The following is an 18,347-nucleotide window of genomic DNA, read 5'->3' as shown; positions in this document are numbered from 1 at the left end:
CTCCCTATCTCTGTAACCTCCTCCAGCTCCTACACCCCCTCCCTATCTCTGTAGCCCCCTCCAGCCCCTACACGCCCTCCCTATCTCTGTAACCTCCTCCAGCCCCTACACCCCCTCCTTATCTCTGTAACCCCCTCCAGCCTCTACAACCATTCCCCACCTCTGTAGCCCCCTCCAGCCCCTACACGCCCTCCCTGTCTCTGTAACCCCCTCCAGCCCCTACACCCCTCCCTATCTCTGTAACACCGCTAGCCCCTACACCCCCTCCCATTCTCTGGAAACCCCTCCTAACCCCTACACCCCCTCCGACCACTGTAACCCCCTCCTGCCCCTACACCCCTTACCTCTCTCTGTAAGCCCCTCCAGCCCCTACACCCCGTCCCTATCTCTGTAACCCCCCCCCAGCCGCTATACCCCTCCTTATCTCTGTAACCCTCTCCAGCCCCTACACCCCCTCCCTATCTCTGTAACCCCCTCCAGCCGCTATATCCCTTCTCTATCTCTGTAACCCCCTCCAGCCGCTATATCCCTTCTCTATCTCTGTAACCCCCTCCAGTCCCTACACCCCCTCCCTATCTCTATAACACCCTCCAGCACCTATACCCACTCCCTATCTATGTAACTCCCCTCAGCCCCTGCACCCCTCCCTATTTCTGTAACCCCCTTCAGCCCCTGAATACCCTCCCTATCTCTGTAACCCCCTCCAGCCCCTAATCCCCCTCCCTATCTCTGTAACCCCCTCCAGCCGCTACACCCCCTCCCTATCTCTGTAAACCCCTTCAGCCCCTACAACCCCACACTATCTCTGTAACCCCCTCCTAGCCCCTACACCCCCTCCCCACCTCTGTAACCCCCTCCCGCCCCAACACCCCCTCCCTGTCTCTGTAACCCCCTCCGGCCCCTACAGCCCCTCACTATCTCTATAACCCCCTCCAGCCCCTATACCCCGTCCCTATCTCTGTTACCCCCTGCAGCCCCTATACCCCCTCCCCACCTGTGTAACCCCCTCCAGCCCCTATAACCCCTCCCCACCTCTGTAACCCCCTCTCGCCCCTACGCCCCCTCCCTGTCTCTGTAACCTCCTCCAGCCCCTCTACCACTTCCCTATCTCTGTAACCCCGTCCAGCCCCCTACATCCCCTCCCTGTCTCTGTAACCTCCTCCATCCCCTACACCCCCCTCCCTATCTCTGTAACCCCCTCCAGTTCCTACACCCCCTCCCTATCTCTGTAACCCCCTCCAGCCCCTACACCCCCTCCCTATCTCTGTAACCCCCTCCATCCCCTCACCCCCTCCCTATCTCTGTAACCCCCTCCAGCCCCTACACCCCCTCCCTATCTCTGTCACCCCCTCCAGCCCCTACACCCCCTCCCGATCTCTGTAACCCCCTCCAGCCCCTACACCCCTCCCTATCTCTGTAACCCCCTCAAGCCCCTACACCCCCTCCCTCCCTCTATAACACCCTCCAGCACCTATACCCACTCCCTATCTATGTAACTCCCTCAGCCCCTGCACCCCTCCCTATTTCTGTAACCCCCTCCAACCCCTGAATACCCTCCCTATCTCTGTAACCCCCTCCAGCCCCTAATCCCCCTCCCTATCTCTGTAACCCCCTCCAGCCGCTACACCCCGTCCCTATCTCGGTAAACCTCTTCAGCCCCTACACCCCCACACTATCTCTGTAACCCCCTCCTAGCCCCTACACCCCTCCCAACCTCTGTAGCCCCCTCCCGCCCCTACACCCCCTCCCTGTCTCTGTAACCCCCTCCAGCCCCTACAGCCCCTCCCTATCTCTATAACCCCCTCCAGCCCCTATACTCCCTCCCTATCTCTGTAACCCCCTCTCGCCCCTACGCCCCCTCCCTGTCTCTGTAACCTCCTCAGCCCCTCTACCCCCTCCCTACCTCTGTAACACCCTCCAGCCCCTGCCCCCCTCCCTATCTCTGTAACCCCCTCCAGCCCCTACACCCCCTCCCTATCTCTGTAACCCTCTCCAGCCCCTATCCCCCCCCCTCCCTATCTCTGTAACCCCCTCCAGCCCCTACACCCCTTCCCTATCTCTGTAACCCCCTCCAGCCCCCTACATCCCCTCCCTGTCTCTGTAACCTCCTCCATCCCCTACACCCCCTCCCTATCTCTGTAATCCCCTCCAGTTCCTACACCCCCTCCCTATCTCTGTAACCCCCTCCAGCCCCTACACCCCCTCCCTATCTCTGTAACCCCCTCCATCCCCTCACCCCCTCCCTATCCCTCTAACCCCCTCCAGCCCCTACACCCCCTCCCTATCTCTGTAACCCCCTCCAGCCCCTACACCCCCTCCCTATCTCTGTAACCCCCTCCAGCCCCTACACCCCTTCCCTATTCTTGTAACACCCTCCAGCCCCTACACCCCCTCCCTATCTCTGTCACCCCCTCCAGCCCCAACACCCCTTCCCTATCTCTGTAACCCCCTCCAGCCCCTACACCCCTCCCTATCTCTGTAAACCCCTCCAGCCCCTACATCCCCTCCCCACCTCTGTAACCCCCTCCTGCCCCTACACCCCCTCCCTATCTCTGTAACCCCCTCCAGCCCCTACACCCCCTCCCTATCTCTGTAACCTCCTCCAGCCCCTACACCCCCTCCCTATCTCTGTAACCCCCTCCAGCCCTTCTCCCCCTCAGTCTCTCGATATCGCCCCCCAATCCCGCACTCTTGACTGCCCCCTGATCCCCATCGCTCGGCCACTGGGGCCCCTGAGCTGAGCGTTTGCCTCCCTAAGCCCCTCCGTTAATGCCCTTTTCTCGTTCCCATCCTCGCAGTACTTGCTCAGTTCTTCCCAGCAGGAATTCCCATTGCCACTGGGATAATGAACGGGCAGTTCCCGCACGTTCCCAGGTCGTTGCGGCCTCTGTGTTTTAGCAACATATCGACGCTCACCCGAGATCACCAGCAAGCTGAGCACAATCATCGAGAGACCAATGACTTGAAGTTTCATTTCTGCAGACGTTGCGGTTTTGACCTGGAAATGTCAACGGCAAAGTTTAGAAACATGAGCTGTGAGATCCTATTCAGCCTCTTGGCCTGCTCCCCTCTTCTCTATGGTCATGTCTCACTCATTGACGTCTGCTCCACTTCCTCCACCTCTGCCTCAGTGCTCACGAATTCATCTGTCTCAGCGTTGAATATCATCATTCAGCTCTCGACGCTGGGACAATTCCAAAGTTTCAGCACCCTCAAAGTGAAGCCAGTTCCTCTTCACCCCAGTCTAAAATGATCAACGCATCATCTCCCTCCAAAATGGCCGACCCTTCATCTCAATTCAAAATGGCCGACACCACATATTAAGACTGCCTCCTCTTGGTTCTCATCTCTCAAGTCTTGGGCAGGTAGAAGCAGCTTTTCAGCCTCTAATCTGATCTTGAGGTCCAAACAAATTGGTCAATTTTAAGGTCAACATCTGGGAATCCTGCAGCGAGTAACTCCCCCTCTGCCTCCCCACAAAGCCTGACCCACCATCGACAAGGCACAAGTCAGGAGGGGGATGGAATACTCCCCCCTTGCCCCTGGATGGGGGCAGCCCCAACAACACTCAAGAAGCTCGACACCAACCAGGACAGAGCAGCCCCCGCTCGATCGGCCCCACATCCACAAACATCCCACTCCCTCCCCCCACCGACGCTCAGTCGCAGCAGTGTGTACCATCTACAAGATGCACAGCAGCAAGATCCTCAGGCAGCACTTTCCAAACCCACAACCATTTCCATCCAGTAGGACAAGGGGCAGCAGATACATGGGAACACCAGCCCCCTGCAAGTTCCCCTCCGAGCCACTCCCCATCCTGACTTGGAAATAGGGATAATGGGAACTGCAGATGCTGGAGAATCTGAGATAACAAAGTGTGGAGCTGGATGAACACAGCAGGCCCAGCAGCATCTCAGAAGCACAAAAACTGACGTTTCGGGCCTGCTCTGATGAAGGATCTAGGCCTGAAATGTCAGCTTTTGTGCTCCTGAGATGTTGCTTGGCCTGCTGTGTTCGTCCAGATTCACACTTTGCCGACTTGGAAATAGATCGCCATTCCTTGATTGACACCACATCCACAAGCATTCACTCACTCCTCTACCCACGCTCAGCAGCAGCAGCGTGTAACATCTACAAGATGTTCAGTTACTGGGTCTGAGTTCTGAAATTCCTCTTGTAACAGCCCAGATTCTGAATATACTCTGAAATAGACAACAGAAGGCAACTCACCCCCACCTTCTCAAGGGGCAACTGGGGACTGGTGATAAACGTTGGAACCAGACAGCGATAGCCACATCTTGGGACAGGGTAATTAGTAATTAGCTGCTTTATGAGTGAGTCATGGGAGCAGGGAGCTAGAGGGTCCGGTTGTATCCAATCTTCCCATTCCTCTTGAGTAATTATTTTTATGGCTATTTTCCTGGATTTGAGCAAAGTCAGTCTTTAAAATCCATTCTCAAATGATCTTAAATTGAGCTGTCTTACTCTGCTGCTCTGGGAGCCGTGAAGAGCCAGCCTCATTGCTGTGGGACTGGAGTCACAGGTAGGCCCAGACCGGGTAAGGAAGACAGATTTCTTTCCCTAAAGGGTATGAGTGAACCTATCTGGATTTACGATAATCGATGACAGAGTGTGTCGTAAGTGCGCCTTACCAAAGTGCTGACTGATCAGGTGGAGGAACAGGGTGAGGGAAGACCCAGGAAGGACACACAGCGATTGAGGAATGGTGTGAGGGAGGAGAAGAGAGCGGGGGAAGGTGTGAGGGAAGAGAAGGGAGAAGGGAAAAAGTGTGAGGGAGGAGAAGGGAGGGGGGGAAGGTGTGAGGGAAGAGAAGGGAGGGGGGGAAGGTGTGAGGGAGGAGAAGAGAGAGGGGGGAAGGTGTGAGGGAGGAGAAGGGAGAAGAGGAAGGTGCGAGGGAGAAGAAGGGAGAAGGGAAAAAGTGTGAGGGAGGAGAAGGGAGGGGGGAAAGGTGTGAGGGAAGAGAAGGGAGGGGGGGAAGGTGTGAGGGAGGAGAAGGTAGGGTGGAAGGTGTGAGGGAGGAGAAGGGAGGGGGGGAAGGTGTGAGGGAGGAGAAGAGAGAGGGGGGAAGGTGTGAGGGAGGAGAAGGGAGAGGGGGGAAGGTGTGAGGGAGGAGAAGGGAGAGGGGGGGAAGGTGCGAGGGAGGAGAAGGGAGGGGGAGAAGGTGTGAGGGAGGAGAAGAGAGAGGGGGAAGGTGTGAGGGAGGAGAAGGGAGAGGGGGAAAGTGTGACGAAGGGAGAGGGGGGAAGGTGTGAGGGAGGAGAAGGGAGAGGGGGGAAGGTGTGGGGGAGGAGAAGGGAGGGGGGGAAGGTGTGAGGGAGGAGAAGGGAGAGGGGGGGAAGGTGTGAGAGAGGAGAAGGGAGAAGGGGGAAGGTGTGGGGGAGGAGAATGGAGAGGGGGGAAGGTGTGAGGGAGGAGAAGGGAGAGGGGGGAAGGTGTGAGGGAGGAGAAGGGAGGGGGGGAAGGTGTGAGGGAGGAGAAGGGAGAGGGGGGAAGGTGTGAGGGAGGAGAAGAGAGAAAGAAGAAAGAGAGATCGAGGAAAAGAGAGAACCAAAATCAGGATGGAGGGAAAGAGAAACGGAGACGAGGAGGATAAGACGGACGGACAGCCGAGAGACAGTCTGTGAGGAGAGAGAGTGTGAAAAGAGAATCAGTGAGGGGCTGTGGTAAAGAAAGTGAGACACTAATAGACAAAGGGAGAGGGAGGGCCAGAAAAATGGAGGGAAAGAGATAGAAATGAGAAGAGAAAGACAGGGCAAAGGAGACAAGGAAAGGAGAGAAATTGAGGGAGAAAACGCAGTGAAATTCGACAGAGAAACAAGGTTATAAACAAGAAAACAAGGTTGCCATCTCTTGTCTAAAAGATAATAATTACAATGAGAATGGTTGATCAATGTTACTCTGTTCAAGTAACCAGGAATATTCTGTCTGCTGAAGCCCCTCAGGGTAATGATGCTCTCAGAATCCAAGCAAGCACTTACCTGGAAATGGGGCTGGGATGTGCCAGTGTTTAAGCCAGGCCAGTCTGCTGGTTCGGAGCTCCGCAGGCTGCTATATGTGCCATCTGTGAGACGATAATTCTCTGTAATTTAGTGTCATGGTGTAGAGGGAGGCCACACCTAACCACAGACGGTGTGCAATCCGCCTCCACAAGAGTCATTTCACCGCAAGGAGCCAGGGCCAACACTGCACACAAACTGTCATTTCACATTCCCTCCGTCAGGATCTACACAGGGAGCTTTACTCAGTGTCTAGCCCCGTGCTGTCCCTGTCCTGGGAGTGTTTGATCGGGGGAGAGTGTAGAGGGAACTTTACTCTATATCTAACCCTGTCCTGGGAGTGTTTGAGGGGGGGAGGTGTAGAGAGAGCTTTACTCTGTATCTAACCCCGTGCTGGGTGTGTTTGAGGGGAGATAGTGTAGAGAGAGCTTTACTCAGTATCTGACCCTGTGCTGGGTGTGTTTGAGGGGGGACAGTGTAGAGAGAGTTTTACTCTGTATCTAAACCTGTCCTGGGAGTGTTTGAGGGGGGACAGTGTAGAGGGAACTTTACTCTGTATCTAACATTGTGCTGGGTGTGTTTGAGGGGGGACAGTGTAGAGGGAGCTTTACTCTGTATCTAACCCTGTCCTGGGAGTGTTTGAGTGGGGACAGTGTAGAGAGAGCTTTACTCTGTATCTAACCCTGTGCTGTCCCTGTCCTGGGAGTGTTTGAGTAGAGACAGTGTAGAGAGAGTTTTACTCTGTAGCTAACCCTGTGCTCAGTGTGTTTGAGGGGGGACAGTGTAGAGAGAGCTTAACTTTGTATCTAACCCTGTGTTGGGTGTGTTTGAGGGGGGACAGTGTAGAGAGAGCCTAACTTTGTATCTAACCCTGTGTTGGGTGTGTTTGAGGGGGGACAGTGTAGAGAGAGCTTAACTTTGTATCTAACCCTGTGTTGGGTGTGTTTGAGGGGGGACAGTGTAGAGGGAGCTTTACTCTGTATCTAACCCTGTGCTGAGTGTGTTTGTGGGGGGAACAGTGTAGAGAGAGCTTTCCTCTGTATCTAACCCTGTGCTGAGTGTGTTTGAGGGGGGACAGTGTAGAGAGAGCTTTACTCTGTATCTAACCTGTGCTGGGAGTGTTTGAGGGGGGGACAGTGTAGAGGGAGCCGATGTGGGCGCGATTGCCAAGTGCACTGTGAGCTTGGCCCAGTGTCTCATGAGATAATGGGATCTGCAGACGCTGGAAAATCCGAGACAACAAAGTGTGGGGCTGGATGGACACAGCAGCATCAGAGAGGGGGATGGGCAGAGGGTTTATTTATTTATCTATTTGTTCCAGAAACCTCTCCCCATCCCCCCTCCCTATTTATTCCAGAACCCTCTCCCCATCCACCCCCCTCCCTATTTATTCCAGAACCCTCTCCCCATCCCCCTGTCTGATGAAGGGTCTAGGCCAGAAACGTCAGCTTTTGTGCTCCTGAGATGCTGCTGGGCCTGCTGTGTTCATCCAGCTTCAACACTTTATTATCTTGGATTCTCCAGCATCTGCAGTTCCCATTATCTCGGAAACTGAAGGAGCCCGCTGCCACACCGACACAAAGTCCGCTTTGTTTAGCTGCGAAGTTGCGAAGCAGTCCTGATCTCCTTGGACCTTCAATGTCGGATGTGACCAGCAGATGAAAGAACTCGCACTGAGTGCTTTGGGAGGCTGAGAAATGTGCCGTTCACAGCCTAAAGAAAACCCAAGAATTCGCCTATTTTCCATTCAAGGGGCAGGCTGTGAAAGTTGGGGAGAGGCGCTGCAGCTGTTCAGCGCCAAGGTGGAACCGCTTCCGCACGACTACATCGGCAGCAGGGACAGGCAAAGATGGTTCTGAAAGTCATTCAGTGCATTAAAAGTATGTTGTAATTAGTCTTTGGTGGAAGGGGGAGTGATTATCCTTCGGTTACTGTGAACAGCACTGTTCCCTCTCATTCCCGGCTCAGTATACCTGGCCTTCAGTGAAGTTTTACTCTGAATGGGCATTTTTTTTTCTTTCACCAGAGTCTCAACTTGCACCCACTGAATTCTGGAAGAGAAAGGGGGACAGATTGAATGACAGGGTGGGTGTGGAGAGAATCTCTCTCTCTCTGGGGGCTGTTTCTCTCTCTCTCTCTGGGGACTGTTACTCTCTCTCTCTCTGGGGGCTGTTTTTCTCTCTCTCTCTCTCTCTCTGGGGACTGTTACTCTCTCTCTCTCTCTCTCTCTGGGGGCTGTTACTCTCTCTCTCTCTCTCTGGGGGCTGTTTCTCTCTCTCTCTCTCTCTCTCTCTGGGGACTGTTACTCTCTCTCTCTCTGGGGGCTGTTTCTCTCTCTCTCTCTCTCTCTGGGGACTGTTACTCTCTCTCTCTCTCTCTGGGGGCTGTTACTCTCTCTCTCTCTCTCTCTGGGGGCTGTTCCTCTCTCTCTCTCTCTCTCTGGGGACTGTTACTCTCTCTCTCTCTCTCCCTCTCTCTCTCTCTGGGGGCTATCTCTCTCTCTCTCTCTCTCTGGGGACTGTTACTCTCTCTCTCTCTCTCTCTCTCTGTCTCTCCAAGTGCCAGGCAATCGTTGATATTGCAGACGGAGAAGGGGGATGTCAGCTCAATTGCACAAGCGTGAGCCCCAAAATCTGTACCAATCTCAGATTATCCAGATCATCCAATGTTACAGTCAGAATATTGCTCCATCACAGCAATCCGGGACAGATAACTGATTCACTCTCACACAATTCCCACCTCTAATCGGTTTTAATATGTCTAAGCGCTTAACTAGTACTTTATCTTCGCTCTTTTCATGTGTTTTGCAGCTTTATACCCTTCCTTGAACCCGATGCCTTTGGCAAAGGACGCTGCTTTCAAACGCAAATGAGTTTGCATTGGGAAACAGTATTTCATAAAATAGAGAACGCTGATTTTAAACAGTTGTGGCCAAGTGAGGGGGCTGGGGGTGTCAAACTAAGAAGGGGAGCCTCACCCAGAGCTTTAACGTGGTGGGGGGGGAGTGAAGACTGGAATTGTACTGATTCAGCGCTGGACATGTAACTCCCTGCCCAGCTCTAGCTCCCAGAATCTTCACTTGTGGAAACCCTTCTCCTGCACTGGGCGCGTGGTCTTCCATGCCAACGCCACTCTGCACACAACGGCCAGAAACATGGGAAATAGCAGTAGGGCCGTTCGGCCCTTCCAGGGTGCAGCACCCATTCTATCGAATCACAGCTGATCACCCAGCTCAGTCGGTCAGACAGAAGGCCAGGTAACATACAGAGGAAAGGAGACATCAGCTTTCTAGGTATTTCTTCAGGAGTCCAACTCAGTCCCTTAATCCCCCCTTTCCCACACCCTGTGATTGCTGTAACCCTCAGAACTAAATCCTCCTTGAAAAACATTCAATGTTTTGGCCTCTGACAGAGAAATCCCCACAGATGCCCCACTCTTATGGCGAAAATATTGCTCCCATCGCAGTTCTACCCCCAGTATTCGTAAACATGTGACCCCCTTGCTTCTATGCTCCCTCAGTCATTGGGAACATCATAGAATCCCTACAGCGTGGAAACAGGCCCTTTGGCCCAACAAGTCCACACTGACCCTCAGAGCATCCCACCCAGACCCATCCCCCTGTAACCCACACACCGCTGAACACTACGGGCAATTTAGCATGGCCGATCCACCTAGCCTGCACATCTTTGGACTGTGGGAGGAAACCGGAGCACACAGAGGAAACCCACGCAGACACGGGGAGAATGTGTAAACTCCACACAGACAGTCGCCCAAGGCTGGAATTGAACCCAGGTCCCTGGTGCTGTGAGGCTGCAGTGCTAACTGCTGAGCCACTGTGTCGCCATCCTTCCTGTGTTGACCCTGACTGATCCATAGTTTTATATGTTTGCATTCTGCACTCCAGTGAATATGGTCCTAACCAATCCAGCCTCTCTTCATACATCAGCCCTGCCATCCCAGGAATCAACCTGGTGAACCTTCGCTGCCCTCCCGCCATCCCCAGAACATCCTCCCTCAGACAGAGGCCCCAAACTGCACACACAGTACTCCAGCTGCAGTCACAGAGACAAATTGTCATATTCAGAACATACAATATGAGCAGAGAGAGTGCGAAACAGGAAGCGCTGGGAGGGATTGTTTTAATTTGAGTTCATTAAAATGAGCTTAAACGACATTGAGATCCCGACGGGACACCCCTCCTCACTAAGTAGTAACTGTACAGAAAGATTTTGCGGAACCGATATGCAAAACCCACATGGTAAAAAGTTATCTCACTCCCCCAGGAGACCACCTTGATTTTACAGCTTAAAAGCTTGAGGCTCCCCCCCCCCCCCCCCCCCCCCCAGCCACCCCCATTAGTTTTTGTGTTGTTAATGCTGCAGACAGATTTCCTCAGTTTACAAGGTATGGTCTGAAATTTTTCACTCTTAGTTATGGCATTGAAAAGACATTCACACAGAAATCTCACTGAGGACAAGGCAGGCACAGACATATTTCCATTAGTTTTATGATGTTTAACACAGCAACGTGGAAGCAATTGTCCCGAAAGGTTTACAATGTGCAGTAAGGTGGGTTATGCCTTTCACACTGCGTTTACAATATAGCTAACAGAGGGAGAGAGAGAGAGAGAGAGAGGAGGTCCACTCAGGAGGTGTGAAGCTGTTTGTGGGCAGCAGGCCGCCTGCTGTCGCGTAACTAGTCAGGGGTAGGAACCCACAAACACAAAGACCCCAGGGGTGAGACCTCAGCAGATCGGTCCATTGGCGTCTAAGTGAGGTGGTACAGGGAGGGTAACGTGGGAGTCACAGCCAGAACGATGGGACAGACGGGGTGGGCCCTGAGTTGGGAGAGCAGAATGAGTGGGGAGAGCGAGGACAGTGGGGAGGAGGGAGAATGGGGAAAGTTGGTGAGAATGAGGGAAGTTGGGATGAATGGGGGAAGTTGGGGAGGGTGGGGGAGGTTGAGGAGAATGACAGAAGTTGGGGAGAATGGGGGAAGTTGGGGAGAATGAAGGAAGTTGGCGAGAATGAGAGAAGTTGGGGTGAATGAGGGGAGTTGGGGAGAGTGGGGGAAGTTGGGGAGAGGGGGTCCAGGGAGGACGGACTAAGTAGGGAGAACACAGTGAGCTGGGAGCGGCACAGAGTGTGGCGAGCGGAGGAGGGGCGGGGGAGCTGGAAGAATTACGAAAGGCGGAGGCTTGAAGGCTCCTCTGGGCCTTCCTCGGGACTTTGGGATGGGTTCATTTTCTGATGGAGGTAGTCGATGAATTCGGAGAAGCGTTGGGAGATGGTCTGCGCCTCCTTCCTGAACCAGGCACCGATTTGCTCCATCTTGACCTGGAGGGCCTCACGGATATCATCAGCGTTGCTGCTCACATGCTCCTGCAGGGCCTCAGCCTTCAACCTGACATCCTCTGCCTGCTGGGCCAGGGACTGTTGGATATTTTGGACGTGTTGGAGTACTTTGCTTTCAGCTGCATTGCTGTAAGGAGCTGCCATGGCTTTCAGGTCATCAAGAGTACGGTCTCTGCGGCTTCTCAGCTCCTCAGCGTACTCGTGGAGCTTGGCGCGGATGCTAGCTTGGTCCCGGTTCAACCGCTTGCGATATTTGCGCAGGTAGAGCGCCAGGGTTTGACGTACATCCTCCACGTTCTGCTTGACCATCAGTTTGGCCTCCTCCTGGTAGACCAGCAGGTTGGAGCGAATGGCCATCAGGTCACTGTGCAGACGGTTTGAAAGTTCTTCCATGTCAGAGTTGAAGCGTTCGGAGTAAGGGCCGAGCTGGGCTTGCAGTCCCGCTCCAGATGCGTTCAGTTCAGTCATGCATTCGGCGATCAGCGTCCTGCGAAATACAAGGCCGGGGTGGAGGAGGGTGTGGAGAGTAGGTAAAACGAGGAATTAGCACCGATTCCATCAGCGCGCCACTGCCGAGCCAGCCGGTTGCCCAGGAGAGAGCAGAGAAACCGCGGACAGCGAGAGAGAAAGCTAACCAGAAATATAACAACAGATGGGAAGAGTTTCTCCCGGCGTTCCAAACAGAGAGCAGTGAAACAGCAAGGATTGCTCCTGAGGAAAACGAGACTGCAATATTCGCTTTGGAGGATAAGATGAGGGCAGACCAATTCAACAAATTCTTAACCCAATATTTCTCAGGAAAGCACAACTGTGCTAAGATCTACTGCTGGGTGATAAGACATGGGTGGGGTAGGGAGGGGCAAGTGAATGGTTGAAATGAGGAGCTCAAAACATTGCGAGTAAGAGGTCAAGGAAAGGAGCACTGTCAGTGGGTCAGTGCTGAGGGAGTGGGCACTGTCGGAGGGTCAGTGCTGAGGGAGCACCGCACTGTCGGAGGGTCAGTGCTGAGGGAGTGGGCACTGTCGGAGGGTCAGTGCTGAGGGAGCGCCGCACTGTCGGAGGGTCAGTGCTGAGGGAGTGGGCACTGTCGGAGGGTCAGTGCTGAGGGAGCGCCGCACTGCGAGATATGTCAGACATTGCAATGAGTGAAGGATTAGCATTCGGTCTCTCTTTGGGACCTTCCTCCTCCCTCACATTCGCTCTCTGCCCCCAACAGGTCCCAGCTGCCACGTTCTCCATTTGCTCACATCCTGAATGACCAGCCAGAGTACAGGCAAACTGTTTTTGAGGATCATTCCCTTTCGCTCATTGTCCTGTGGGCAATGAGTATCTCTCAAGAAAAGGTCTTCAGACATGACATGATTTAGTCTGCTTTAACATTGCAGTTATTTGGAGCTTGCTGTGCATTAATGAGCTTTCTCATGTCCTACATCACAACCGTGAGTCCACATTCAGCCTGGAATTTCACCTGTAACGTGTTAGTTGATGATCTTTGGAAGAAGAAAAAGACCTGGGAGTTCTGAAGGAATGACGGGACACCAGGAATCTCAGAGGGACCTTGAGGTAACTGTCGATAGGTACCTGAACAGGTAATAATATGATTCAGAAAGCAAACAGTAGGCTTTATGCTTAGAGGCAGATACTCTCAGAGCAGGGAGGTGAAGTTGGAACTGTACGGAGCTTTGGTGAGGCCACAGCTGGAATACAGTGTGCAGCTCTGCTCCCCACGCTAGAGGAAGGATGAGATTGCAATGGGGGGGGGGGAGGGGGGCGGAGGGAGATTCACTGGGACAAAGCGGTTCAGCGATGAGGAGAGGGTGGCTAAGCTCGGCTTGTGTATTTTTGGAGCAGAGAGGTGGACCTGATAGAGGGATATAAGATGATGAGGGGCATGGGCAGGGTGCAGCGGTTCCACTGAGGAGAAGGGCCAATGATGAGGGAGCAGAATATTAAACTGAAAAGCAGGACGTTTCGAGGGATTGGAGGAAAATGAGTCACTGGGAGGGCAATATGTGGGAGGTTTTGTTTGCTCAGAAAACCTCACAACCTTTAGAACATGCTTGTATAGACTTTCACAATACCACAACCTTCAGGTGAGCAGGAAGGTCAGGCTAGTAAAGCCATGATGGTGCAGAAATAATGGGCTGAAGGGTCTTGTCTGTGTGATAAGGCGATGACATTTCCACAGGAGACGCTTGGGCCATCCTGAGGTGGTATCAGCCGCTATCACAATGCAGGTCTGTGTTGTCGAGTGAGTGCATCCTCTGGCCATTCCTTCCCAGCGATGCTGACCCACACGTGATATACTCACTCGAGATGCTTGTCCAGCTCAGCAGTCTGAATTTGTTTCAGCAGGCCCTGGGTGGACTGGGCCAGGTCCGTGGTGAAGGACCAGAATTTCTCAATGGCTTCTTCCCATTTGCTCCTGGGGAAGGCCTCATCCTGTGGTTCTGCCTGGGAACCTGAGGGAACACAACAATATCCTGGTTCATCCTCTTCCCATATATTCCCGATCTGTGTGACCCCCCTCCAGCCCCTACACCCCCTCTCTATCTCTGTAACCCCCTCCAGCCCCTACACCCTCTCCCTAACTCTGTAACCCCCTCCAGCCCCTACACCCCATCCCTATCTCTGTAACCCCCTGCAGCCCCTACACCCCCTCCCTATCTCTGTAACCCCCTCCAGCCCCTACACCCCCTCCCTATCTCTGTAACCCCCTCCAGCCCCTACACCCCCTCCCTATCTCTGTAACCCCCTCCACCCCCTACACCCCCTCCCTATCTCTGTAACCCCCTCCAGCCGCTACACCCCCTCCCTATCTCTGTAACCCCCTCCAGCCCCTACACCCCCTCCCTATCTCTGTAACCCCCTCCAGCCCCTACACCCCCTCCCTATCTCTGTAACCCCGTCCAGCCCCTACACCCCCTCCCTATCTCTGTAACCCCCTCCAGCCCCTACACCCCCTCCCTATCTCTGTAACCCCCCCACCCCCTACACCCCCTCCCTATCTCTGTAACCCCCTCCAGCCGCTACACCCCCTCCCTATCTCTGTAACCCCCTCCAGCCCCTACACCCCCTCCCTATCTCTGTAACCCCCTCCACCCCCTACACCCCATCCCTATCTCTGTAACCCCCTCCAGCCCCTACACTCCCTCCCTATCTCTGTAACCCCCTCCAGCCCCTACACGCCCTCCCTATCTCTGTAACCCCCTCCAGCCCCTACATGCCCTCCCTATCTCTGTAACCCCCTCCAGCCCCTACACCCCCTCCCTATCTCTGTAAGCCCCTCCAGCCCCTACACCCCCTCCCTATCTCTGTAACCCCCTCCAGCCCCTACACCCCCTCCCTATCTCTGTAACTCCCTCCAGCCCCTATACCCCCTCCCTATCTCTGTAACCCCCTCCACCCCCTACACCCCCTCCCTATCTCTGTAAACCCCTCCACCTCCTACACCCCCTCCCTATCTCTGTAACCCCTCCAGCCCCTACACCTCTGCTGGCCCTTCCCAATGTGTTTCTGATGTTTTGAACGTGTCCACGGCACAGTGGATCATCCCAGTGCGACGCTGTAAAACAACCAGTGAGCAGGGCACAGCTTGCTGTTGCTTATCAAGTTTTTCTTGCACATTTAATAGAATAAATCCTCCCACTGCACTTTCCAGTGTCACAATTCCCCCAGTTAACGTTTTAACTCGTCACATTTCACCTTCGATCTTGTTAATTCCGAACTAAGATGTAAATCTGCCCAGTTTGTGTTTCCTGAGATTGGAATCCAATTAATATCTGGAAACATCCTCCTCATTTTGCATTGCTGTCAGACCCAGCTGATGGGATAAACCTTTCACTGTGTTTGTGACATTGTTAATACGCGGTTAATAAAGTTAATTTACTTTGTGTGTTTACCACATCCCTAAGACCTAGCGAACGGTGTAAAATATCCCCTTGTGGCCCTGTTGCTTTTAAAACACAGAAAATGGGCTAAATCATCCAAGGTGTTTACAACGCACTTAACATGCAGTGAACATCCATCCCAGCATCTTTACTGTGTCGTTAGCATGCTGCAAGGGCTATTTTAGGTCACACGTACGATGTGCTTAACAGACAGAAAGGGGATTCTCCCACTCTATCTACGATGTAGCTAACATTCAGCGGTCAGCGTACAATTGTCTGAACATCTAGCGAAGGGGATAAATTTTCCCAGTCCCCTACTTATTGGGATAAAACATCCCAGAGTGCTTATGATGTCAATTTAATGTCAATTGTACGTGGTGTGCTGTGTTTTCCAACATCATCATTAAAACATAACGAGCAGGGAAGATCATTCCAGCGTGGTAACAATGGCACTAGGACACAGAGTGGAGAAACAGGCCATTCGGCCCAACACGTCCAAGGAACGCCCCATGCAGACCCATACCCCGACATTTCCCATGCCTTACGCACCTAGCTTACCCCTTCCTGGACACTACGGGGCAATTTCCCACGTCCAACGCACCCTAACCCGCACATCGTCGGACCGTGGGAGGAAACCCACGCAGACACGGGGAGAACGTGCAAACCTCGCAACAGACAGTCTCCCGAGGGTGGGATCGAACCCTCTTTCCCCGGGCGGGGTGAGGCGGCGCTAACCACTGTGCCACCGGGGGATCCCTTCGCGAACCCAGCCTTCCCCGGCTGTTAGTGAGCTGCTTTGGTGACAGTTCAAATGGCTATAGGGATTGATTATCTCTGAGGGTTGGGGGGGGAGGCACAGGTCGCTGATTCCGCTGAGAAAACAGAGGGGGCAGGGGACGGGCACTGGGAGCAGGGGTTTGTGTTTGGGGGGCGGGGGGGTGATGGTTGGACTGAATTAATAAAAGCGCACCCACTTACCAAGAATCAGAAGCACGGCGACCAGAGTGACAGAGGTCTTCATGGTAATTTGTTACTTTTTGGAGGAAAGAGAAAATGACAAATTAAAAACTCATTTCCAAAAGAAACCACACTCCACACACAGCAATTAATTCTGGATATAATTACTCAAGAGGCTTCTCGAAATCCCAAGCTGTCCTGCTGTGCTCTCTCCCACAATCTGTCTCAGCGAACTGACTCTGCCAACTCGAGAGACCTGATTTTATATAGCTCAGCTCGGAGTGGCAGAAACAGCGAGGGTTACTCAGGTTCAGTTTCAGTGTGCCTCACAACTCTATCAACAACACCCAGCTCTCTCTGCTCTCCCCCACCCCCACCCCCCACACCAGCTCACACCCACTCCCCGAAGCCTGAGTCTGCCCCCTTGGGATTCTGCTTGTTGAGCTTGACTGGATCGTGTCTTGCACTGCATCCTCACTCGTTGAGAGAGAAACCATGCCTTGAAGGGGCCGGTAGACTTTGCCCCATGTCGTCACTGAGTGCCAAAGCTTCGCAGGAGAAAATCTTCCCAGTTTTCTTTGTCCTGCTCGGATTCCCACTGAAGGAGCAAAACTGGAGCACCAAAACAAGAAAACAGACTCGTACAAACAATTGCCCGACCGAATCCTGCATTCTCTCTCTTGTAATTCTCTCGCTCCTCAGTCTGAACTCGCAGAGCTTTCTGCTTTCTGCCCTATCTCTCTCTCTCTCTCCATTTTTCACTGGGTTCACAGGCACTGGGGCTGATCTCCTCAAGGGGAGGGACGCTGAGAGGGTCAGTGCTGAGGGAGTGGGCACTGTCGGAGGGTCAGGGCTGAGGGAGTGGGCTCTGTCGGAGGGTCAGTGCTGAGGGAGTGGGCACTGTCAGAGGGTCAGTGCTGAGGGAGTGGGCACTGTCGGAGGGTCAGGGCTGAGGGAGTGGGCTCTGTCGGAGGGTCAGGGCTGAGGGAGTGGGCTCTGTCGGAGGGTCAGGGCTGAGGGAGTGGGCTCTGTCGGAGGGTCAGTGCTGAGGGAGTGGGCACTGTCAGAGGGTCAGTGCTGAGGGAGCGGGCACTGTCGGAGGGTCAGGGCTGAGGGAGTGGGCTCTGTCGGAGGGTCAGGGCTGAGGGAGTGGGCTCTGTCGGAGGGTCAGTGCTGAGGGAGTGGGCACTGTCAGAGGGTCAGTGCTGAGGGAGCGGGCACTGTCGGAGGGTCAGGGCTGAGGGAGTGGGCTCTGTCGGACGGTCAGTGCTGAGGGAGCGGGCACTGTCGGAGGGTCAGTGCTGAGGGAGTGGGCACTGTCGGAGGGTCAGTGCTGAGGGAGTGGGTTCTGTTGGAGGTTGGGAGGAAGGGGGTTGCTGATTGTTGGGATCTGGTGATGTTGGAGCATGTGTGGGCTGACGGGGTCGGAGAGGCGGAGGAGATCTCCCCTTGAGGGCCTACCATTTCTCCGCCAAAACAGCCCCTGAAAAATCTGTTTTGGGATCTTGCTGCGCACAAGTCAGCTGGCTGTCTGTGAACACTGAAGAACACCTTATAGTACCCTTCCCTCTCGTTAAAACCTGATTCCTCTTCCTCACTTGTTCCCCTACACAGCATATTCCTCGATCCTGTGCAAATGACCAGTTACCTGATGGTGATCAGCATTCCTGAAAGTCATTAACGGTGCTATACAAATGTACATTGCACCAGTACCCCGGTTCTGACCTCCTTTTTCCTCAAGAGAGGTGGCCCTTTAGTTTTGCCTCTTACCTTCTGTGGTTCCCACACTGTGTCGCTGTGAGAGTTGCTGAGCTGAGCTTGTCTTTATATCTATTGATCTCTATCTGTATATATCTCGCTGGGGCCTGGAGTTAGCACACAGTCTGACACATTGTTCCACCTCGCAGCCTCAGAGTCTAAAGTCCCTCCCAGGGTCCTGGTAGGCTCTCTTATCTCCACTATCGTGGGACAACTTGGCACAGATAAGATGTCCCTGAATAACTCCAATTCCCCAGGAATGTCTGCTTGCACAAAACCTCCACATAGCCCCACACCCACCTTCTGGAATGCTGTGTGTGTGTGTGTGTGTGTGTGTGTGTGTGTGTGTGTGTGTGTGTGTGTGTGTGTGT

General features: G+C 53.8%; 1 protein-coding gene across 3 annotated transcripts; it reads right to left on the bottom strand.

The window, feature by feature from the left end:
- Window positions 1-10,506: 10,506 nt before the first annotated feature.
- On the bottom strand, window positions 10,507-18,129 carry LOC125448566 (apolipoprotein Eb-like). Of its 3 annotated transcripts, none has more exons than XM_059641237.1 (4): window positions 17,989-18,129; window positions 16,240-16,294; window positions 13,683-13,833; window positions 10,507-11,858 (listed from the first exon to the last, which is right to left on the bottom strand). In XM_059641237.1, exons 2-4 carry the CDS (start codon window positions 16,280-16,282, stop codon window positions 11,198-11,200), a joined length of 855 nt encoding a protein of 284 aa, XP_059497220.1. In that variant the 5' UTR covers window positions 16,283-16,294; window positions 17,989-18,129; the 3' UTR covers window positions 10,507-11,197. The 3 variants fall into 3 exon arrangements, with proteins under 3 accessions (XP_059497220.1, XP_059497221.1, XP_048379910.1); XM_059641238.1 differs by lacking the exon at window positions 17,989-18,129 and adding an exon at window positions 17,867-17,913; XM_048523953.2 differs by lacking the exon at window positions 17,989-18,129 and adding an exon at window positions 16,387-16,559.
- Between the last annotated feature and the right edge of the window lie 218 nt (window positions 18,130-18,347).

Source organism: Stegostoma tigrinum, chromosome 41, assembly GCF_030684315.1.
Source record: "Stegostoma tigrinum isolate sSteTig4 chromosome 41, sSteTig4.hap1, whole genome shotgun sequence".
NCBI lineage: Eukaryota > Metazoa > Chordata > Chondrichthyes > Orectolobiformes > Stegostomatidae > Stegostoma > Stegostoma tigrinum.
This window is presented reverse-complemented; position numbering and strand designations above follow the sequence as displayed.